General features: G+C 39.2%; 3 protein-coding genes across 4 annotated transcripts; 2 read left to right on the top strand and 1 right to left on the bottom strand.

Moving 5' to 3' along the window:
• Positions 1-6,621: 6,621 nt before the first annotated feature.
• On the top strand, positions 6,622-11,605 carry LOC110958989 (gastrula zinc finger protein XlCGF57.1-like). The gene is made up of 2 exons (XM_022205738.2): positions 6,622-6,928; positions 9,198-11,605. Exons 1-2 carry the CDS (start codon positions 6,763-6,765, stop codon positions 10,601-10,603), a joined length of 1,572 nt encoding a protein of 523 aa, XP_022061430.1. The 5' UTR covers positions 6,622-6,762; the 3' UTR covers positions 10,604-11,605.
• A 1,915-nt stretch (positions 11,606-13,520) lies between these two features.
• LOC110958967 (gastrula zinc finger protein XlCGF57.1-like) lies at positions 13,521-18,015 on the bottom strand. 2 transcript variants are annotated; one of them, XM_051955707.1, is made up of 3 exons: positions 17,840-17,990; positions 17,352-17,459; positions 13,521-17,267 (listed from the first exon to the last, which is right to left on the bottom strand). In XM_051955707.1, the coding sequence occupies exons 2-3, from the start codon at positions 17,365-17,367 to the stop codon at positions 15,289-15,291; spliced, it is 1,995 nt and encodes a 664-aa protein (XP_051811667.1). In that variant the 5' UTR covers positions 17,368-17,459; positions 17,840-17,990; the 3' UTR covers positions 13,521-15,288. The 2 variants fall into 2 exon arrangements, with proteins under 2 accessions (XP_051811667.1, XP_051811666.1); XM_051955706.1 differs by lacking the exon at positions 17,352-17,459 and having other exon boundaries at positions 17,840-18,015.
• A 209-nt stretch (positions 18,016-18,224) lies between these two features.
• Positions 18,225-23,117, top strand: LOC110958988 (zinc finger protein 160-like). The gene is made up of 2 exons (XM_022205737.2): positions 18,225-18,514; positions 19,579-23,117. Exons 1-2 carry the CDS (start codon positions 18,343-18,345, stop codon positions 22,584-22,586), a joined length of 3,180 nt encoding a protein of 1,059 aa, XP_022061429.2. The 5' UTR covers positions 18,225-18,342; the 3' UTR covers positions 22,587-23,117.
• The last annotated feature ends 1,058 nt before the right edge of the window (positions 23,118-24,175 follow it).

Here is a 24,175-nt window from a genome sequence, read left to right as displayed (position 1 = left end):
AAGCTTCTGGGAGAATGTCCTTTGGACAGATGAGACCAAACTGGAGCTTTTTGGTAAGGCACATCAACTCTATGTTCATAGACTCAAAAACCAAGCATACGAAGAAAAGAACACTGTCCCTACGGTGAAACATGGAGGAGGCTCAGTAATGTTTTGGGGCTGCTTTGCTGCATCTGGCACAGGGTGTCTTGAAAGTGTGCAAGGTACGATGAAATCTGAAGACTATCAAGGCATTCTGGAGAGAAATGTGCTGCCTCGTGTCAGAAAACTTGGTCTCAGTCGCAGGTCATGGGTCTTCCAACAGGACAACGATCCAAAACACACAGCCAAAAACACCCAAGAATGGCTGAGAGAAAAGCGTTGGACTATTCTAAAGTGGCCTTCTATGAGCCCAGATCTGAATCCCATTGAACATATGTGGAAGGAGCTGAAACATGCCATTTGGAGAAGACACCCATCAAACCTGAGACAACTGGAGCTGTTTGCTCATGAGGAGTGGGCCAAAATACCTGTTGACAGCTGCAGAACGCTCATTGACAAATACAGAAATCGTTTAATTGCAGTGATTGCCTCAAAAGGTTGTGCAACAAAATATTAAGTTATGGGTACCATCATTTTTGTCCAGCCCTATTTCATTAGTTTGTTTTTTTAAATAATTATGTTAATCAACAATTCAAAAGTGATGGCTGATTTTGATTATTTAATTTTCAATAAATTTTTATTTATTGTTACTTTTGTGAGTTTCAAGTGATTTCAGTGAGAATTGTGGGTTTTTCCTTCTTTAACTGAGGGGTACCAACAATTTTGTCCACGTGTGTAATTGATACAAATACAGACTGTGGGGCTCAACAGCTCTCAGTCATTTTATCACAACTTCAAGCAGAAAAGTCTGTTCACTGCATCATGGCAGGAAATATTTCAGTTTTTTACTCAGTTTCATGCAAATATTGTGACCAGTTTCCAAAATATAAAGCATTGGCAGATATGGCCAAAACTGTAAATATCATTTTAAAAAGTCTGTATTTTACCAAAAAAAGAGGTTCTTTTATATGTTACTGTAAAAAATAAATAAATAAATAAAAAATTAGTGTATTTAAATTAGCAAAAAGAAAAATGTAGAGAGATTTACTGTTGTTTGACAGAAACATTGTGTATTTTTTTGTTTTGTTTTTATGATGTTGTTTTTTTTTGGTTGAATGACAGATCAACAATAATTTTTAAAAAATGGAAAGTTCACATAAGAAATACTTTTGTAATATCAAAAACAAACAAACACAAAAAACAGCCAAAACTGTAATTTATATATTTTTTCAAAACAATGTGCTTCACAAATATATTCTTTTTTTGTGTTACTGTAAAATTAAACATTTTTTAGTCTTTTAAATCAGTAAAAAAAAAAAGTTGTTTTATGAGGAATTATTGTTATTTTAAAGAAAAATTATGTATATTAAGGACTGAAAAATTTCCTCTTTTTTACAGCTTTACCCTGTTTCGAGCAGCTTCATTGATTTTTAAAAATCAGTTGGTAATTCTTGCAGCTTTAATATGCACTCATTACACTTCATGAACTAATTTTACTCTTTTTCCAGAAAAAAAACAACTTAACCTGATTAATCCACTCTTATAAATATTAGTACTTCAGTAAATAGTTTAAAAAAAACAATTAAGCGATGCAGCTTTAGTGTTTATTCTGCAGAACCTGAGTAATTTTTTGTATGTCTCGTTTTTCTTGCCTTGAACCTTTTTTTTTTTTTGCTTTTTTTTTTTGCTTTCTGTCTGTAATCTCTGTTCCATCTGAGCTCTTTCAGTAATAACTGAAAATGCTTTGTTGCTCAGATGATGCCGATTGGTGACGATCTGAGCAGATCCCCAAAGGAAGGAGTTTATTAGAGGAGATCCTTCAGAGAAAGTGGCGGCTGATTTCATTTTTCTGCAGATCTGAGCGGTTATCTGATGGAACCAATAAAAGCCTCTTTGACTTCCCTCCAACAGAAGCCCTTCAGGAGCTGCTCTCTTTGTCCGCCGGCCTCCTCCTCAACCAGATGATAGGAATAATCTGGCCGAGAGAGACTGACACTTCATTTCAGAAATCAATATTTACAATTTACTTCTTTCAAAGTTCATTCTGGGAGAAGGGCTCCATATTATCCGGCTCCCAAATAAGCTGATCATATCTCCGCCGGCGCTGGAATGAGTTTCCTCCCCAAAATGTGGGTTTTTTTCTCCCTCAGAAATCAATGTCTGTGCGCTTTAATCTGGCCTCCGATGACAGTAAATCTTTATCTGTTTCTGGGCGAGCGGCTGACACCGTTTCCCATCAGAACAAAGAGGGAGATACATGGAGCTCTAATGTGGCCGGACATGTTTCAGCAGCGCCATTAATCAGAGCGGCTGACAGCAGCAGCAGCAGCAGCTCCGGACCGAGAAACGCTGCTTTTCATCGGCCAGAAAACTGAGGAGGAGATCAAACCTGAGGCCTGCTGCCGTCACCACACCGAGGCCGACTGAGAGACTGGGATTCTACTGCAGGTTTCTGCTCACAGAAACGATTTAAGACCACATCTGTCTCTGCAAACCTTCACCTCCTTAAACCTGAGCTTAGATTTTACATGCATTATTCATTTTTCAGCATTTTTTTAAGGATTATTAGGACCTAATATGTATAAAAACTAAGCATTATCTTTGAAAAAGACACCATTTCTGCAGAAAATATGGATTACACCTGCTGCTAAAACTGGTCAAATTTGTAATATTAAGCAGAAATAAACAAGCTTCAGCCAAAAAATCGGATTCATTTTGTACCTTTTGCACTTTTATCCCAGGTTTGTATCTGTGTAAACTGTGTTTTTACTGCAGGTTTTTACTCAGAGATGATTTAACACGAGATCTGCAGAGCCTTTTAAGATTTAAGCTTAAATTGTGGATGCACTTTTCATTTGTCATCATTGTTTTTAGGATTAGGACCTAATAAGCATAAAAAAAAATTAAGAATAGAAGTTCACTTTTGCAAAAAAAATTTGTCTCTTTAAGCATAAATAAACAAGTTTCCACCATAAAATCGGATTAATTTTGTACCTTTTGCACTTTTATCCCAGGTTTGTATCTGTGTTTTTACTGCAGGTTTTTACTCAGAGAGATGATTTAACACAAGATCTGCAGAACCTTCTAAGATCTGAGCCCAAATTGTAGCTGCACTTTTTATTTTTCATTATTTTTTTAGGATGACGAGGACCTAATAAATATAAATAACTAAAGACCAGATCAGTTTGGGCTAACCTTCACCGGAACTTAAATTTTAAATACATTTTTCATCATTTTTTCATATTATTAAGACCTGTCAACCATAAAATCTAAGAATTATCTTTGAACAAGAAGTCATTTTTGGAGAAAATATGGCATATGTGTAAGGGAAAGCCGATTGCGTTCACTAAAATGTATCAATTTTGTAATATTAAGCATAAATAAACAAATTTCGATCATAAAATTTGATTATAAATGTATCTTTTCCACTTTTATCTCATGTTTATATCTGTGCAAATGATGTTTTTATTGCGAGTCTTTACTCTGGGAGACAATTTAAGATCAGCTCTGCAGAACCTTCTAAGACTTGAGCTCAGATTTTAGACAATTTTTTAAAATTTATCATCATTTTTTCAGGATTATTAGGACTTATGAACCATAAAATTAATTAATTAATTAATTAATTAATACATAAATAAATACATAAATATATAAAGTAAGAATTGTTTTGAATCAGAAATAATTTTTTGAGAAAATATGGATATATCGCCCAGAAAGAAAGAAAGAAAGAAAGAAAGAAAGAAAGAAAGAAAGAAAGAAAGAAAGAAAGAAAGAAAGAAAGAAAGAAAATCTAAAAATGAAAGAACATAAAAAAGAAAAGAAACCAGGAAAGAAGTAAAAAGAAAGAGGGACAAAAAGAAAGTAAAAATAAACAGAAAACAAAAACAAGAGAAAGAAAGAAAGAAAGAAAGAAAGAAAGATCGGAAGAAACGGAAATAGAGGAAGATGAAGGAAAGAAAGAAAGAAAATCCAAAAATGAAAGACCATAACAAAAAGAAAAGAAAAAATTATAGAAATAAAAACAAAGATGGACAAAATAGAAAGTAAAAAGAAACAGAAAACAAAAAACAAGAGAAAGAAAGAAAGAAAGAAAGAAAGCCTCTCCAGTACTAATTCTTGTGTTATTCTGCCACCTGCTGGTCCTTTGAGGTTACAGCAGTTTCTGATCCTTTAAATTAATAATAAATCTCTTCACATTATCTTCCTGTTTTTCTTTTTTTATCCAGTCACACTTCAAAGTTCAGCTTCTGGGTTTAGTGGAATTTTCGTGGATAAAAAAGAAGTCATCTCCTGTAAAAAAAAAAAAAAAAAAAAAAAGATTAAAGTCTTTTAATAAAAACAAAACAGCCTTTTAATCGTTTCTCAGCTGCAGTTTTTCTGCTTCGCTGTGAGTCTGAGACTTTAATTCATGAATCAGCTAATAGAAAAAACATGAGCAGCAGTTGAAAACTTTATAGAACAGAATTATTTATTAAAAAGAAGGAGTACAATGAAATGAAACCTTAGACGTGTTGATTTTGATTTTAAATTATCTTCAGAAATACAATCAGAGCAAAGAAAGAGACGGAAAAAGTACAATTAAAGGTGTTAAAGCCAAAGAGTCTGCTTATTTCACAAAGTGAGCTAAGTTGCTATTACTTTTTCTGATTGGAAAGTTCAACTTATCCACTAATAAATTTTAACTAATTATCCACTGAACTGTATAATTAAGTTGATTTTAAAGTGCATTTTATCCTTTTAAATTCTAAATAAGATTATAATCTTTCTCAGAGCAAAATCAAAACACATTTTTGACAGGAATGCAGTGTTGGATTAGTCAAAAATTTAATCTTAAATTCAAGTAAACTTTTACAGTCTCAGATAAAAATCATTCCTGCACACTGTAAATACTAAAATTACTTTTTTTTTAACCCCCTGGATTTGCTAAACTTGCCTTTGGAACACTTTTTTAATCTTGTCGTGGTAGGAAACAGTGGCCTGACGATGGGTATATACATTCAACAAAAATGAAAAACACAACAATAAACACAACACTTTTGTTTTTGCTCCCATGTTTTATGAGATGAACTCAAAGATCTAAAACTTGTTCCACATACACAATATCAGCATTTCTCTCAAATATTGTTCACAAATCTGTCTAAATCTGTGATAGTGAGCACTTCTCCTTTGCTGAGATAATCCATCCCACCTCACAGGTGTACCATATCAAGATGCTGATTAGACACCATGATTAGTGCACAGGTGTGCCTTAGACTGCCCACAATAAATCAGCATCTTGATATGGCACACCTGTGAGGTGGGATGGATTATCTCAGCAAAAGAGAAGTGCTCACTATCACAGATTTAGACAGATTTGTGAACAATATTTGAGAGAAATGGTGATATTGTGTCTGTGGAAAAAGTTTTAGATCTTTGAGTTCATCTCATAAAAAATGGAGCAAAAACAAAAGTGTTGCGTTTCTATTTTTTGTTGAGTGTATGAAGAACGGGCAACAGTCACAATTAAGAGAGCAAAAGATCAGAGGAGCTGGAGAGAAATGATCACCTACGCTGAATGGTATGGCACTGGATTGATTGAAAACAAAAATTAAAAATCCTTACCAGTATACACAGTAGAGCTTGGGACCATTGTGCTAGGGATAACAACTGAAAGAATACACTGACTGCATCTGAAAGCATCCAATCAGGGAAGTCAAGCAAACAAGATATCATATTTGAAATATGCCATTTAATTAACAGGTTGCATATTAAGTGTTTAAATGTATGCATTATTTGTAGACATATCTTATGTCTCTTAGTTTAGCATGTTCATTCCACATGTACAGGCATCCCAATAATATGCATATTATGTCCATATCCATTCATATATATCTCTATACTATCTCTATCGGCATAGTATGCTCATTGTACTTCCATCTGTATTTTACAATCTGTAAATATGTGCATAGCATCTCAGTATTCGGTGTATTATGTCTGTAACAAACCATCCGTATTTCATTGTTATAATATATCAAGTCTCGTTCACCTGTATACCTCTGTACATTTTGTAAATCTTGCACTTGATGTCTTTTGCACTTATGGTTAGATGCCAAACTGCATTTCGTTACCTGTACTTGTACAGGTGTAATGACAATAAAGTTGAATTGAATAGAATCCAATGGAATTATTTGGATTCCTGTAGGTTTGAGTGGAAATGAAGATGTAGATATATTAATCACAAATGGTTTATATATGGGCCAAAAAATGTAAACCATGGGAGAAGTCATTATTACTGAAGGCATCTCTATAACATCCAAAAGCATGTAAGCATGTGGGTGTTAAGAGGAGGGCAAGGCAGACACCGAATAAGATGAGCTGTGTGAAAACAGGAATCAATTAAACACTTCATATAATAAAAACACCCAAATGGATGATGTTCAGACTGCAGCCGGAAACAGTCAGTTCTGATCAGATTTAGTACGTTTTAGTTTACTGCCAACTTCCCGTTTCAACACCCAGCCCAGTAGGCGGCAGCACTTAAAGCTGGTTCACAAGCCATCAATTAAACCAGAAGAAGCAGAGGAGGAGAAAGGGAAGAAGAAGAGGAGCTGCTTTGTTTAAGGGGACACCGACTGTCTGAATAAAGACTCGATCAACAAAGACTGTGAAAGTCCTCCGTGTTCTGTTTTACTGAGAACCAAAATGTCGGGACTGCAGAGTCTGAAGGTTTTTATCAGCCAGCGGCTCACGGCTGCTGTGGACGAGGTCCTGGGACACTTGGAGAGAACCATCCGGGAGTACGAGGAGACAGAGCGGCGTCACCGGGACCTGCTGCTGCTAACGGCGGAGAAAAAGCAGCGGAGGGCAGGTTGGTGCTGAGCTGAGGACGGCTAACTCTCCATACACAGCCTGTTAGCTGCTGTGTCATAGAATAGAATAGTAAACAACCTATTAGCTGCTGCCATTAAAGTAAACCGGCTGTAGCCTGTTAGCTTCCGCTATTAACGGTGGCATCCTCTTAGCTTTCACTATTAAAATAAACAGCCTGTTAGCTTCTACTATTAATGTAAATAGCCTGGTAGCCGCTGTGTCAAAGAATAGAAAACAATAGAATAGAATAGAAAACAGTCTGTTAGCATGTTAGCGTAAGCATCCTGTTCGCTTCTACTATTAAAATAAACAGCCTGTTAGCTGTTGTGTTAAAGAATAGAATAGAAAACAGTCTGTTAGCCCGTTAGCTTCCGCTGTTAACGTAAGCATCCTGTTAGCTTTCACTATTAAAGTAAACACTCAGTTAGCTGTTGCTGTTAAACAGCTTGTGAGACTGTTAGCTTCGGCTATTGAAGTAAACAGACTGTTAGCCTGCTAGCTGGTCCTGTAGTGGTTGTGGCTAAGATGTACTAATTAAAGGCTAAAAACACATAAATTTGTTCCAGCAGTCTCCTAAACAGGAACATTTTCAGGATGGATGTGGTGAAGCCACGTCAGCGGATGTTTAAATGTAGAGCAGCTGTTCTTTGTCTCTTGCTGCGGTTAGGTTTTTGATGTGAGGAGAGTATTACAGCTTCAAAGCCCGACTATTAGTTTGTTCAGTCTTCATTTTATGTATGTCTCAGCTGTGAATGTTTATCAAACCTGATAGTTTCAGTGTTCTTGTACCTTTTCCTTTAACTGCAGGGATCTGATGACCCTGAAAAAGCCATTTATAGCAGCTTCACAACTCATACATTGAGACAATGTGTGTATTTAACATGTTAAATATATAATGGCAGTTTACAGAGACAATACTGTTAGAAGTAATCTGACTACTGTGAGGGGATACAGTTTAGAATCATTTTGTGTTTGATATTACACGGAGATGCATTCACTTCTTCTGTAAAGTGTAGATTTTATTTGTAGTGATGAGTAACGAGCTCCGATGCAGAATTTTCAAATGCCATAGGATCAATAAGGTCCCATAATTAGAGTAAGAACATGGTGCTGCACTGGCGGGACCGATCTGCATGTACAGGTGATGACTGAGTTCTAAAGTATAATGAAAATTCACTACATTTGATGCTTAAAACAGCTATTCCCACAACAGGAACAACTAGTTCATATATGACAATAGAAAGACGATCAAACTGTAGAAACTTTCAGATAAACTTCATCACAGACAGATGGAGGAATTTCTGCGGAAAAAAATACTGCATTTCTGACAATGCAATATAGGGGAATGAGCAGCCTTGGCAGAGTACTCTCTAAGTGCTTTTCTTATTGTATTTATTGTACATTTCAATTATTACATTAAAGTATATAATGGTAATTTGTTCAAAACATTGTTTTTGCAATGTGATGCTCAGCAGCGGTATTTTATATACAGTAATTCGGAGAAAAAAAAGCATGCTTTGTTCTGTTCCTAATTTTTTATCTCTTAAAAAAGTCAAAAAGTACAGATAACAGTACTGTTAAAGTACCAGATCGATAAGTAACATTGGTAAGAGTAGTAGTACTGTTGAGAACATAAGATACAAAAAAGACCCTCATCAGGCAAATAGTTCACTATTTACCCGATGAACTATTTGCCTGATGAAGGTCTAGTACCGAAACGTTTTGTAGCTGTTGCATGTGCTCTTCCCTATCCTACCCGCCTGCCTTATGTAGTAGATGTGGGAAGAGTTCCCTAGAGATCTTCAGATAGCAATCCCTAGTTATTACTTGAAGTGTAATGGTAGACAAAAGTCAGAGTTTGGTCCATGATGCCATCTCAATGGAGTAAAGAAGTCTGACGTACAACCTGATTGCAGCTGAACAGTGTCTGCACACAGCTTTGGTCCAATCCACCATCTCTGGCCGTCGTTATTGTAGTTCACTAAGTAGTGTTCTCAGACACTGTATTGCTAGTTTAGCTTTGGTTTGTCTGTGTTCACCACAAGTGTGAGGGGAAAATGCAGATTTTCAAATTGATTCTGAAAAAAAAGTTCCACTTGTGTAGCTGCTGTATTAGTTTAGAATCTATGCTTACTGAACCAAGAGTCTTGTAGCAAAATCTTTGACACAAATACATGCATGTTACACCCCTAGTTCTTACAAGAGATTGTCACTGTGTTCAAGTTTCATCATAAAGTGGTGATTTTCCATTTGTCCATGTCCTGCAGATGCTCAGCAGCTATCGGTGAGGAAAGAAGACCAGCGGCACCAGACGGAGCAGAAGGTCCAAGAGAACCAGCTGGTTCAGGAGTCCTGGGGGGACCAGCAAGACCAGCAGGACCAGGACTTCCAGCAAGACCAGCAGGACCAGGACTTCCAGCAAGACCAGCAGGACCAGGACTTCCAGGAGTTGCAGCAGGACCATGAGGACCTTGAGCTTCCTTACATCAAAGAGGAGCAGGAGGAACTGTGGAGCAGTCAGGAGTCAGAGCAGCTTCAAGGCCTGCAGGAGGCAGAAATCACCAAATTCACCTTCAGTCCTGTTTCTGTGAAAACTGAGGACGATGAGGAGAAACCACAGTCCTCACAGCTTTATTACAGACATTCTGTGGGAGGACCAGAACGAGGACTAGAACACGTGCAGCCAGGTACTGCTGAGCGGACACCACACTGTTCTGAACCTGGAGTTGCTGTCAACAGTGTGGGATGGAACATCTGTCAGAAGTCTTTCACTTGCTCTGAGTGTGGGAAAAGATTTGGCTTTAAGGGGCAGCTGGAGGCCCACATGAGGTGTCACACAGGTGAACGGCCATTCAGGTGTTCGGTTTGTAAGAAGTGTTTCTCATGGAGCGGACGTTTGCAGAAACACATGAGAATCCACACTGGGGAGAAACCTTTCAGCTGCTCAGTGTGCGGTAAAAGTTTTGTAGAAAGTGGAAACCTGAAGGTACACATGAGGATTCACACAGGAGAGAAACCATTTGGCTGCTCTGTCTGTGGGAAGAGATACGCTCAAAGGGGGAATCTGCAGCAGCACATGGTGGTCCACAGAGGAGACCCAATGTTCAGCTGCAGCGTCTGTGACAGACGGTTCACATGGCTTTATCAACTCAACAGCCATGAGTGTGTTCCTCAGTCCTCACAGCTTCATCACAGCCACACCGAGCAGAACACACACCCTGTCGGAGGACTGGAACCAGAGCCACATGTGCAACCAGGTACTGCTGACTGGACATCACACTGTTCTGAACCTGGAGTCGCTGTCAACAATGTAGGATGGAACATCTGCCAGAAGTCGTTCAGCTGCTCTGAGTGTGGGAAGAGGTTTGGTTTTCAGGGGCAGCTGAAGGCCCACATGAGGTGTCACACAGGAGAACGGCCATTCAGGTGTTCGGTTTGCAAGAAGTGTTTCTCATGGAACAGATGTTTACAGAAGCACATGAAAATTCACACAGGAGAGAAACCTTTCAGCTGCTCAGTGTGTGGCAAAGGTTTTGTAGAGCGTGGAAATCTGAAGGTACACATGAGGATTCACACAGGAGAGAAACCATTTGGCTGCTCTATCTGTGGTAAGAGTTATGCTCAAAGGGGAGGTCTGACCAAACACCTGGAAGTGCACAGAGGGAAAAAATGATTCAGGAATTTATTTAACGGTCTCAGAAACTCTGGAGCTCATATTTCCTTTAACTCTCACAATTCTAGAACCTTCTGGCTGGTGTGAAATGCATGATATCTTCAAATGATCTCTCAAGTGACACCAAGAAACTGTCAAAAAAATGTCAACTTACTGATGGTCCCTAAACAAATCATTGATGAAGTTTGGTTTCATCAGAAAATTTAACCATAACTGATCTTAACATCAGTCACTTTACTCTTCATGTCTCATTATACAGTTATCCAAATTAACTTATCTAAACTGTTTGCTCGAATCAGATTCTGTACAAAACAAAATACTCACAGCTGATTCTCTGAGTGACTCAGCTGTGACCAACAGTGAAAATTCTGAGAGTTTTCAGGTGAACTGCAGGCAGTGTTTCCACAGAGCAGAGATTAATTAAAAATCCAGTTTAATATCTATAGTGCGTGGAGGCTCAGTTTTTTTCCAGTGTTGGTAACAACTGTGACACTTTGAAATGTTGATTGCAGATTTTTTTTTTCATTTTTTGTAAAATAAGTAGTCAAAACAACTTAACTTTTTTTTCTCTTTTCTTTGGTTTTTATATGCCTTGATTCTGTGCCATGTTGCCAGAAGACATTTCTGAGTTCTCTCTGCTTCTCCACGGTTGTTCTGTTTCCATAGAGGACTTTGTGTTGCAGTGAGAATATGAGCCGCAGTGCGGGAAAAAAAGACAAAGGAGCAAAAGAATGCCCAGAAACTGTTTGGTGTTCAAATGCATCTTTCTCTGCTGCTGTCTCAAGCTTTCAAGCAGGAAACTGTTGAATAATCTGCTAATAAACGCTTGTGTTTGTGACCGTCATCTGTAAATATGACTCGGGCTGATAAAAGAACATAACTGACTCCAGTGCTCTGATCAATATGTGTTTATTACACCTTAGCTGGAATGTGCCATCACGTCTGAGAAATATTTCACTTGCTTGTGCCCTTAAAATCATATTAAACATTGTTTTTAACAGACATGTAGTTTGTTTTTAGTGTTTGGGTTCCACATGTTTAAGATTACGTAGGTGGTTTTTGTGTTTCTCCTTTTCATTTTTTTAACATAAAACATTTGAACTCGTTTTGAAGTCACACCTTTGAACACTGACAATTTAACGCACATCAGTCCTGAATACAGTGACACTGAAACAATCAAGCATTGTCTGTTAACATAATTGGCTGTAAATTGTTTTGTCATTGGAACAAGGTAAGTTAAACTTCACGTCAGGCGGGGAGAGTCACTGAGGAGGAAATGGTAACATTTGCAACCACAATACTTTTGTTACCTCCGCCAGGAGGTTATGTAATCACTGGAGTTTGTTTGTCTGTCCGTCTGTGTGTGTGTGTGTCTGTCTGTTAACAGCATAACTCAAAAAGTCATGGACGGAATCAAATTAAGAAATACACATTTTTTGTAGCCCCCATAAAAAGGGGTGAGAAGCAGAGTGGTCAAACCCACGTATAAATCCAAGCTGAGTTTTATATCATTTCTGTAATAATTCATGGTCTAGATTTCAGTGGCAAAGTGGTCTAATTACACAAGTCAGTGAAGAAGCCAACAATGTGTCTAAGTCATAGAGGAAGCTAACTGCATAGCTAAAGTCATAGAAAACCGCTAATAATGCAGGTTCGGGGAGGGAGTTAGAAGCAGAGTGGTCTAACCCGCAAAAGATCCAAACTGAGTTTTATATTTTTTTTTTTTTCATTTTTTATGGTGTAGATTTGAGTGGTCTAACCCACAATCCATATATAGTCTTAGTGGTGCTTCCAATGTTAGACCATTCTTTAAAACACAAAACTTTATACCCATTTTTCTCAAAAAATACAGAACATTGGTCAGACCAGTCTGTTTCCAAACCCTTCATGAAATGATGTGACCTGCTTTCTACATTTTAAAATTCTGCAAAAATGAAGCATTTGCTGCATTTCAGTAATTAGGGAAAATCAAGCCTTTTGTTCTGACAGTCTCAAGCCCAGTTATCAGATTACAGTAACTTTAAAAATACTTTCACTGTTTCTCATCAGAACAGTTTCAGTAATTTTACATCTCTTCTTAAAACCCCCCTGTCAGTGATGCAAAATTAATATCTGGTTGGAAGAACTGTTTTGTAAATTCCAGTCTGAGCACATCAGAACAGTTTCTTTAGACAGATTAAGTTCATTCAGATGCTCATTATCATCAAAAAATGACCAATATCTTGCTTGTCATAGCTATTTAGCTACCTAACAATGGATTAGCATACAAAAATGAAATGAAAATTTACCGAAGGAACTGTAATAATCCTTAAGTCCACCAGATTTTAGCTCGTGAATTTCTGGTGGCACAAATTTCTCACTGTAAACTCACTGCAAATAACAAAATGTAAACTCAGCGTATCCAGGGCCTCATATTTTTTTCTGTTCACAGACACCAAGAAAACTTTTCATTTTCCACAATGTAAAAAATTGACTTCTCTTCATTAAATAAAACCCAGAATCAGCAGCTTCACTCTAATAAAGATTTCCAGATTTCAGTCTTGGCAAATCCAGCTTCTGTCTGCCTCCATAAACCTTCACTTTACTGTTGATGCTTAAAGTTCCTTTAAATAAAAACATTTGAGTATTATCACCTGGTGCCTGTACAGCACATTATCTGTCTGAGGTTTTAACATACAAACATGTTGATGGATTTTATGTATCAGGATAAATAAAATCACAGTTTTAGGCAATGTACAGACATAAATGAACAGTGGCTTTCGCTGGCTGAAGGAACATGAGAACAAAACCAGAACAGATGCAGTGTTGTGATGACGATGATGCTGGGAGAGGAGAATGAAGAATTAGATTAGTAGCATCAACTTTATTTGTAGCTTTGAAAAACCACAAACAGAAGAAAGAAACTGAAAGACAGAAACACTGATAAACAGATCTTTATTTTAATAAAAGGACACCATCAGTGTGAGTCAGGCTTTATCAAACAGAATGAAGGAGAATCATGAAGCAAATCTGAAAAACCTCCCCTTGACATCCTCAGAATCATCTGGTTCTTCATCTCCAGTAACTTTATTCAGTGGTCAAAGTTCTACCTTCATACTATGAATATTTCCAGACCCACAGAGAGATGGGTCCAGATTTATCACTTTTAATGGACTTTTTCCATCATTTCTGAGCCTCAAATCTTCATCCGTCCAGAAGATACACACGACATTTAGGAGGAAAAACACATCTGAGTTCTGTTAAAAAAAAAACTGACACCAGATCAGTTTTACATCCATCCAGGTGTCACAGCCTAAACACTAAATCTGATTTCGGTTTATTTTCTCTATAACTAACTTCTATCATCAGTATTATGGGATGTCACAGAAACAACCACTGGTACCTGGATGTGTTTCTGTTTTCTGATAATTTACCAGAGAAAACTTTTTTTAAAAAGAGAATTCTGGGTAAACTTTCAAGGCTCATATCAGCATGTGTGATAGGTGGTTGATCAGGACAATTATAGACAATGAAAGGATCATCTTCTAAACATGATTCATTCTGTGAAATACATGTTTTCTATTACAGATGTATTTTAACACTTGCAAAAGTAAAATCTGAAATTATATTTCTTGGAGAAAGTCACACCCTAATAATTCCTGCAGCATCATTTTCTGCTTCACGAAAAAGTCAAGTGTTGATACTAAGATTACACATCATCGGAGCTATTCAGAGTCTGAGGATGAAAACAGAACAAACTAACAGAACCAGAACTGAGTACTATCAGAGGAAAATCTGAAAGATCCAGAAACAAGCTGAGAGTGCTGAAAACTGGTTTATCAATGAGATTAAACTGTTCTAGAAAACACATCTACAATGAAGTTGTTTCTGCATTTCACAGACACAAGATACATTCACCAAAGTTAAGATCTGACTGTATTGGATGCTGTCGTAAGATTTTGACACTTGGGTGTAAAACTGATCTGCTGCAAGAGTGCTGGGAGAAGTAAGCTAAAAGGGGGAAAAACTTTGGACCCACCTCCATGTATTTAATAGTATGAAGGTAAAACTTTACATGGGTTCACTGAAAATACTAAAGCTATTGTAGATAAAGAAGCTGCTGATTCTAAGGAGGTCAGGAGGAAGGACTGACTGATCTTATAAGGAATAACCCTGCTGAGTCTTCTTCTTCAGGTTAGAAACATGATGTCACACCATTCAACAGCCACAGAATCACAACTTCACTGTAAAATTTTATCGCCATTCAGCATCCACTGTTGTCAAAACAACATTATGTGACCGTTTTATCTGAAACACAGTCGAGTTTGTCTGCAGTTGGGCTATATGAGGAGTTAGACACACAACCAGCAGAGAGATTTTTGTCACTTTAACTGGATGTATATTTAGATTATCTTTCTAAACATGATGCAACAATGAGATAATCATGCAGGAAAACTCTGAGCACTGTTTGACTCTTTAGCTGTATAAATTGGATGTTTCACTATAAACAATGTTTGTACTGACAGGATGCAGCAGTTCCACTGACACAGGAACATTTATGGCTCTGCAAATGTTTGGAACTTTTAAAATAAATGATGAAAACATAAATATCTAGAATTTTCTTGTTTTCTCGACCGAACCGTGAATTCAGCGCCACCCTGCAGCCCCACTGTTCATAAATACAAATCCATGGACCGCAATAAAGGTTAAACACACATGTGGCTTTTCAAGAGCAGTTTCTTATTGAATCCCTTCCCACAGATGCTGCATTTGTAGAGTTTCTCCCCTGTGTGAATAGTCATGTGTTCTGTCAGATGAACATTTTGTTTAAAACCTTTCCCACAAACAGAGCAGCTGAACGGTTTTTCCCCTGTATGAATTCTCATGTGTGTCTTAAGGTTGCCCTTCAAACTGAATTTTTTCCCGCAGTCAGAACAGCTGAAGGATTCTTTTGGAGAAGTCTTCTTCTCTGATTGACTCTGGCGAGGTTGTGATGACTCGCCGACACACCTGTGGGTCTTCAGCTGTGTGTACCAGGTGAATCGTTTGTTGCAGGCGCTGCAGCTGAAGCGTTTTTCCTCGGTGTGGACAGACATGTGCAGTGTCATTCTCCGTTTATGTGCAAATCTCTTCTCACAGAAAGGGCAGCTGAATGGTTTCTCCCCCGTGTGAATTCTTTCATGTAGCTGCAGAGTTCCTTTCTGGCTGAAACTTTTGCCACAGAATGAGCATTCAAACGGTTTCTCACCAGTGTGGATCCTCATGTGAGCCAGAATGTTTCCACTGCAGCTGAAGCGCTTGTTACAAACGGAGCAGCTGAACGGTTTCTCTCCAGTATGTGTCCTTACATGGCTCATCAGATGGTCTCTGCGGCAGAAAGTTCTGCCACATTCTGAGCAGCTGAAAGACTCTCTGTCAGTATTATTCCTTCCATCGCTGACAGAGACTTCATCAGTCTGATGAGAGATTAAATCTGTCTGAGGCTCTTTGGTTTCCTTCCAACAGCCATTACTGGCTGCAGTCTCAGATTCACCATCGGGTTCTGGTTCTATACATCTTTCCTGACCTGTACTTTTGCTTGGTTTTGATGCAATGACAATGCTACTGGTGTTGGTGTCTCTGATCACCTTCTTCTTCCCCGTGTGGACCTTCATGTGTCTGCTGACGTCGCCACTGAATCTGAAGTTCTTCTGACAGACAGAGCAGCTGAACGGTTTCTCTCCAGTATGCGTCCTCACATGGCACATCAGATGGTCTCTGCGGCAGAAAGTTCTGTCACATTCTGAGCAGCTGAAAGACTCTCTGTCAGTATTATTCCTTTCATCGCTGACAGAGACTTCATCAGTCTGATGAGAGATTAAATCTGTCTGAGGCTCTTTGGTTTCCTTCCAGCAGCCATTACTGGCTGCAGTCTCAGGTTCACCATCGGGTTCTGGTTCTGTACATCTTTCCTGACCTGTACTTTTGCTTGGTTTTGATGCAATGACAATGCTACTGGTGTTGGTGTCTCTGATCATGCTGGTCACCTTCTTCTTCCTTGTGTGGATCTTCATATGTCTGCTGACGTCACCACTGTATCTGAAGCTCTTCTGACAGACGGAGCAGCTGAATGGTTTCTCTCCTGTGTGAAGTCTCATGTGACTGATGGAGTTTCCCTTCTGAGAAAATCTTTTACCACAAAACGAGCAGCTGAATGGTTTCTCTCCAGTGTGAATCCTCATGTGTGCTTTGAGATGTGGCTTGCGGCCAAACCTCTGACCACACTCGGAGCAGCTGAATGATCGCACCACATTGCAGTTAATATCGATAACAGTGCATTCATTGTTTTTCAGGGAGCATAAATCTGATGGAGATTCTCTCCTCTGCTCCCACTCACCGTCACTGACTTCAGTGTCTGAGGAATCTGAATCCTTGTCTTCTGTATGTAGATCTGAGTCTCTGTTTGGTTCCTCTCCATCTGCTTCAGCTTTCATCTGTTCACCTTGGCCATGATGAAGCTCTTCAACACCCTCAGTCTTCACAGAGAAAGCACTGAAGGTGAGCTTGGTGATCTCTACCTCCTGACTGCTCCACAGTTCCTCCTGCTCCTCTTTAATGTGCTGACTGGGGCTCCACTGCTGCTGCTGCTGCTGCTGCTGCTCCCCCTCCTCACCAACAATCACTTTTCGGACATCTGAGGGTAGAACTGAGACGGAAACAGAAACCTGTTAACGTAAATATGAACTTCAGTTTAAGTTACCACAAAGAACTATCAGAGTGCAACACTCACACTGGAGCAACATCATTTCTGCCAGTTTAACTCTCAAGCTCAAGCACTTTTTTTGCTCCCATTATATTTTTCGTCACTGTGGCTCATTTTCCACTGCGATCTGAAGTCCTGCACCAGCAGAAACAGAACAACCATGAAGAAGGAGAGAGAACTCAGAAATGTCTTCTGTCAGTAGGACACAGACTCAGAAAGAAACATTTCTTTGATTATTTTACAAAAATGTTAAAAACTCACAATCATCTTTACCAACATGTCTGTTCAGGTTGGAAGCAGCTGCTTTAACTGTTTTTTCCAGCTGTTTGTAACACATTTATTCTCAGAAACCTGCTGCTCAACAGACCGTTAGCTGTTGTTAGCAGCTAGCTGTTGTTAGCAGCTAGCTGTTGTTAGCCGTTACCAGACCGTTAGCTGTTATTAGCTGTTAGCAGACCGTTAGCTGTTGTTAGCTGGTAGCAGAATAAACGTTTCTGACAGTGAAAAGAATCAACCTTCTCCTCGTAGCTTCGTGTCGGGCTCCAGAACTCCGTTCGGGACCTCCCGGTACCGATCCATCTCTGTTCGGTGAACACAGACCAGAAGAGATGGTCGATTCTCTGGTTCGAGCTACAGGTTTCAGTCTGACCCCGCTGACACGGAAATGCTTATGCTTTTTCTGCTTCTTCTTCTTCTTGTGTTTTACCGCCAACTGCTGGTTGTTCTACATTTTATTTATTCCAGATATGAAGTGTTCCATATATTGCTCATTCCAGATATGTGAGATGGAAGTCTAATCTGATATTATTAATATTCTACTAAAGACGAGTTTCATCCACATTATATTTTAAACAGTCGAAACGTCACCCAGCAGGAGGCGGTAACACTCCACCAACAGAAGAAGAAGAAGAAGAGGAGTTCCGGTTGCATGTCTGAGCAGCTGAAATCAGGAGGAGACCTGCAGTTTTATCTGGTTCTGGTTCTGTTTTAGTAATTTAACAGCCTCGATCTTTAGAAAATGTCCAAATCCCAGCGGCTCAAAGGTCCCGACAAACAGCCGCTGCTGACTTCCACTCGCAGACAGCTGATCGTCCGTTTGGAGAGATCCATACCGGGGTATGAGCAGCTGATCGACCGGCGAACAGGACTCCTGAATCTGGCTTCAAAGCCCGATGAGCTGCGGAGGACAGGTCGGCTTGTTCTGCTGGGGAAACATGTTACACATTCAGTGTTAAGCTCAGGATAAACGCACAGTTAATAGTTAGCGGCTAACAGCAAGTGGCTAACAGCTAGCTCTTGTCCTCTGAACTTCCAGACTGTCAGACTTTGCTTACGGCAGTTACTTGATCTATCAATTATTTGGTCACAGTAAAAGCGCACTGATACGTTTTTCTTTCTTTTTAATTATTTAAATCAGATTTTGAGTTTGATCTGGTTTATTAATGACAATGTTCATCAATAAATTATAGAGTGATCAGTTACGTAGTTAAGACTTAATGACTATATATTTTAAAAATAGTTCATTATGAATCCACTTTATATATTATATTTAATGATGTTAACATGCAGCAGATGATGTTCAAAAAAATTTTTTTTTTTTTACCAACATCTGTCAGTTGATGAAATAAAAGTTGAAATCCAAAATATTTAATTTACAATAAAGCTGGTGACTATTATAATGTAATATCATTGTACCAGATATTATTTTATGTATAATAAATAATTAGTGGATCACTCTGAATTTTATATTTTCTTGCAAATAAGAAAAATAATTGTTTCATTTACATTCAAGTTATTGTCAGCAGTATATGATTGTAAAAAGCAGCTCAAGATGAAATAGAAAACAAAGATTCACGTGGTAAAGAAAGAATTTTCCAGAAATACATCTGGTTATTTCACTTTTATACAGGATAACACAGGATTTTTTTTAGGTTTGCTCTGTATTTACAGAAAATTCGTAGTTGCTACCAAAGTCAGAGAACAATAGCACAATATGGAGAAAATGAGTTTTTTTTAGCTACTTTGAGCTGTAAATTATCGATCATGTCCATGTTAACTTTTGTTTTAAAAGCAGCTCTTCTGCCAGAACTGTGTCGCACTACAATCATGAAATAACTTTTATCACATGAAGAAGTTAAGCTTTTTTGATGTAATATATTTATTTATTACATTCACTCAAAATGGTCAAAATGATGAAAAAATATCTAGAAAAGTGTGACAAATAAGAGTTTCTGTTCTTTACTGTTTCCCATAGACATCCAGCAGCTGTTGGTGAATAAAGGAGATGTTTTTACTGAGCGAGAAGACCACCGCGACCAGCAAAACCAGCAGGACCAGGAGGAGCCACACGTGAAAGAGGAGCAGATGGAACCAGGCACAGTTCCGAGACCAACAGAGCGTGACGGAGAGGACCGCAGAGGATCAGATTCAGACTTTCCTGAACTTGAGAGAGACGACAGCGACAAAGACTGGGACCCTTCAGATTTACACAAGAGAATAAATACATTAGGAGAAGAGTTCAGCTGCTCTCTGTGTAGTAAAACCTTTACTCAAAGACAAAGTCTGAAATACCATTTAAAAACTCACATAGGAGAGAAACCATTCAGCTGCTCAGTTTGTAATAAAAGATTCATGCAGAAAGGAAACTTAAAGTATCACATGATTGTGCACTCGGGAGAGAGGCCGTACAGCTGCAGCGTTTGCAGCAGAACTTTTCGGTGGCCGGCGCAGGTCAAAGCTCACAAGTGCAAGTTATCTGAGCGGTGCCAGAAACAACCCAAGAAATCACTGAGTTGCTCCAAATGTGCTGAAACATTTCCTGACAGATTGCTGCTGGCAGCCCACAAGAAGGTCCATCAAGAGAAGAAACTGCTGAGCTGCTCGGTGTGTGGCATGCAAGCTCGCTTCAGATCTCAACTGCAGGTTCACATGAGAAAACACACTGGGGAGAAACCCTACAGCTGCACTATATGTGGGAAAAAGTTCTCTCAAGTTGGAATCACAAAGCAGCACATGTTGGTACACGCAAAGGAGAAACCATTCAGCTGCACTGACTGTGGGAAAAGATTTTCCTGGCATTTTCAGATCAAAAGGCACAAGTGTTGTACCAGGTTCTGGCAGTACAGTGGATCTTCAGCAGTCTGGAACCTGGATCCAGAAAAACTACGGACAGATAAAAAGACTGGGGCAGAGACTCAAATTGCTGACGGTGACAGTACATTTTGGATAAAGACCAGGAAACATCAGTTAGGTTTCACATACCAGAGAAATAAAAAAGTCTCTGAAAGTGATAGAGAACCTAACATCGAAAAGAAAATACTGGATTGTACTGGTGTTAAAACTGAACCCAAACATGAGAATGGAGATGTTTTCAGTCAGAACAAACATCTGCAGTCAAACGGTCAGAAACATGAAAACTTGTGGAATTTTTCTGACACAAAACTGTTATACTCTGAGAGTCAAAAAGCACTTGAAGACAGAAACACTCAGCAGACACACCTGAGACACTCAACTGCAGAGAAACCATTCAGCTGCTCATTCTGTGGGAAAGGATTTTCTAATGGAGGATATCTGGCACAGCACATAGCGATCCATACAGGAGAGAAACCACTCGGCTGCTTCATCTGTAAGAAAACTTTCAGTGAGAACTTGGAGCTCAGCAGTCATGAGTGCGTTGGTGAATCCTCACAGCATCATCAAACTGAGAAAAAGTTCAATTGTTACTTCAGACGTCACCCAAGATGTTCGGTGTGTAACGCTGGTTTTAGTGACAGAGACTCTCTAGTTCAACATATGAGAAGCCACACAAGACAAACACAGTTTATCTGTTCAATTTGTGGAAAAGACTTTGCATGGAGAAGACATCTGACCAAACACATGGAAAATCATGTGAAAAAGAAACTGTACCATTGCAGAATTTGTTGCAGGAAATTCACTTGCCCAAAGAAACTCAGTCACCATTGGTGTGTTCATCGTTCATCACAGCTTCATCACAGTGGCTCGGCTGAACACATGGAGGCTGATGGAGAGAACTGTAGAGAACCAGAGCAAAATCCACTTTTACAAGAGGACACTGAAAACAAGGCTGCAGATTCTTCTGATGCTGACACTGATGACAGCGACTGTTGGAAAGAAAACAGAAGCGCTCAGTTTACTTTTGAGAAACATCGCAAAGTCCCTGAAAGCAATGCAACACTTTACAGAAAGACTTTCATACAACAGCTTGTATGTGGACAAGATCTGAGTCAACACACAGAGTTCCATACAGAGATACCGAGGGAAGAGGAGCAGGAAGAACTGATGCCCACAGATGTTAAAGAGGAGCAGGAAGAACCGGTGCCCACAGATATTAAAGAGGAGCAGGAAGAACCGGTGCCCACAGATATTAAAGAGGAGCAGGAAGAACCGGTGCCCACAGATATTAAAGAGGAGCAGGATGAACCGGTGCCCACCGATATTAAAGAGGAGCAGGAAGAACTGGTGCCCAAAGACATTAAAGAGGAGCAGGAGGACACTGATATCACCAAGTTCACCTTCAGTTCTGTCCCCATGAAGATTGAAGAAGCTGAAGAGAAACCTCAGTCCTCACACCTCCATCAGGGCAACTCTGTGGGACAACCAGAACCAGACCCAGATCTAGACTCAAATTTAGGAGGAGTGCATTTTAAAAGTGACGACAGTGTTGACAGTGATTTCTGGAAAGACGCCAAGCAGCGTCAGTCAGGAAATAATTCTGGTAGAAACTTGTATAGCTCATCTGAAGAGACGAATCTCCAGCCGGAGAGCGACGACAGCATTGACAGTGACTTCTGGAAGGACGACAGGAATTCTCAGCTGGGTTCAAACTCTCTGAAACGCAATGGAGTTTCTGACAGTGCGGTGAGAGATGATGCCAAGAAGAAGCCATACAGCTGTACCAAGTGCAGTAAAACATTTCGTTACGTTTTCCACATGAAGACTCACATGAAGCTGCACACAGAGGAGAGGCCATTCTTTTGCTCTGTCTGTGGTCAGACATGCCTTTACAAGTCGCACCTGAAGATCCACATGAGGACTCACACTGGAGAGAAACCCTTTGTCTGCCCCATTTGTGGGAAAAAATATGCTCACAAAGCCAGCATGCAGTCACACATGTCTGAACATGCCAAACATTACAGCTGTAGCGTGTGCAACCGAAGCTTTGCCTGGTACACGGAGCTGAAATACCATCAGTGTGTCAGAGAATCATCACACAATCAGACGTACAGGAGAGAAACCACATAGTTTTGAACAATTTGCTGTGTGACTGATCCATCTGATTGACTGATTGTTGCAGCTTTTCTGTCTAAACTGTCTTGAAACAACCAGAAAGTGTGTGAATATGTTACATTAAACAAAGTTGTTTGAAGAACTGATCAAACGGACTCTAAATCGTCACTTTAAGTTTTCCATCTAACAAAAGTGATTCTGTGTTTGAAGGTGAGAAATACACATTATTCTGATGGTGAGTCTGACTATAAAGAACATATTTCATTTAAAAATTGATGACAGCGTTTAGCAGTGTGGTGCACAAATCAATCCTGTTTTTGCTGATGTGTTTTATGTTGAAGGCTGATTATTTTACTGATCACTGTAAGGGCTGCAGTAGTGAAGTATTCAGGGTTAGAGTTGGAAGGCAGAGTATATAGTAAAATAATAACAAAAAAAGGATTTAAAAGTATACAATGTGATGGAAACAATAAAATGATTATGGGAATTTTAAGAGTAATGTCAATGCAATTTAATTAATAAATTAAAAATAGACTGCATCTGAAATATTGGTAGTTTTTTTTCAGTAGAAAGGTAGAGAAACAGGCCGATATCAAGGCCTAACCCTAATCCAACATGAATAAGTTGCTTTCTTAGGTGTGACAATTAATATGTAAAATACATTTCTTGACCTTAGCAAAGATATTTTTCTAAAATTTAGGTGCAGAATGTTGTGATGAAATTAAGTGCAAATATACATAGCAGAAAAAAATATGCAACTACAATTAATAAGATCAGTTAAAAAACCAAAGGTAAAGCTTAAATAATGCTGTAAATTATGTTGGTAAATCATGCGGACAAGAAATGGTACAAACAAAAAAAATCACAGTCTGGAGGGATTTTTTTTTGTGGTCAGAGCGGTGGCTTCTGGGAAATGTATTTTTTAATTCTTTCATTTAGACCTAGAGGGTCCATTGTGGTTTTCTCTGGGTTCTCCAGCTTCTTCCTAGCCGAGCCGCGCTAGACCCAGGTCTGAAGACGCAAAGGTCTAGGAACTCTCGACAGGGAGGGAGGCGGGCTAAAAGGTTGTCTTTCAAATCACTCTGCAGCAATTGGGTAGGTATACAACCAATCAGCGCAACGAATAGGCTGACGTAGTTCCTAGAGCGCCGGAAATCAGAGGATGCGGGAGTTCGGTGAAGCCTTATTTATACAGTCAATGGGTGAAGCTCAAGTATATTACAGACATGTTAACAGAAAGATTATTCAGAGTCGGTGCTAATGGAGCTCAACGACTGTTGTCGACCCTGGCAGAGAATTAAATTCGTTGCCGTGGGTTGTCTAGCACGGCTAGGCTAGTTGTTTCCGGTTGTTTCTGTCAGAATCGTCACGCCTCTGTTGTCACTTAGTTACGCCCGCCTTCTGACTCTACACTTCATGGTGATTCGTCGGCCAGTTTTAGGAGCATCCAACCTTGAGGCTTACCGAGGATAACTAGACCAACCCTGGCAGAGAATTAAATTCGTTGCCGTGGGTTGTCTAGCGCGGCTAGGCTAGCTTCCTCCCACAGTCCAAAAACATGCTGAGGTTAATTGGTTATTCTAAATTGCCCATAGGTGTGAATG

Source organism: Acanthochromis polyacanthus, chromosome 11 (genome assembly GCF_021347895.1).
Source record: "Acanthochromis polyacanthus isolate Apoly-LR-REF ecotype Palm Island chromosome 11, KAUST_Apoly_ChrSc, whole genome shotgun sequence".
Taxonomy (NCBI): domain Eukaryota; kingdom Metazoa; phylum Chordata; class Actinopteri; family Pomacentridae; genus Acanthochromis; species Acanthochromis polyacanthus.
Note: the sequence above shows the minus strand (reverse complement) of the source record. Positions and strands in the feature narration are given on the sequence as shown.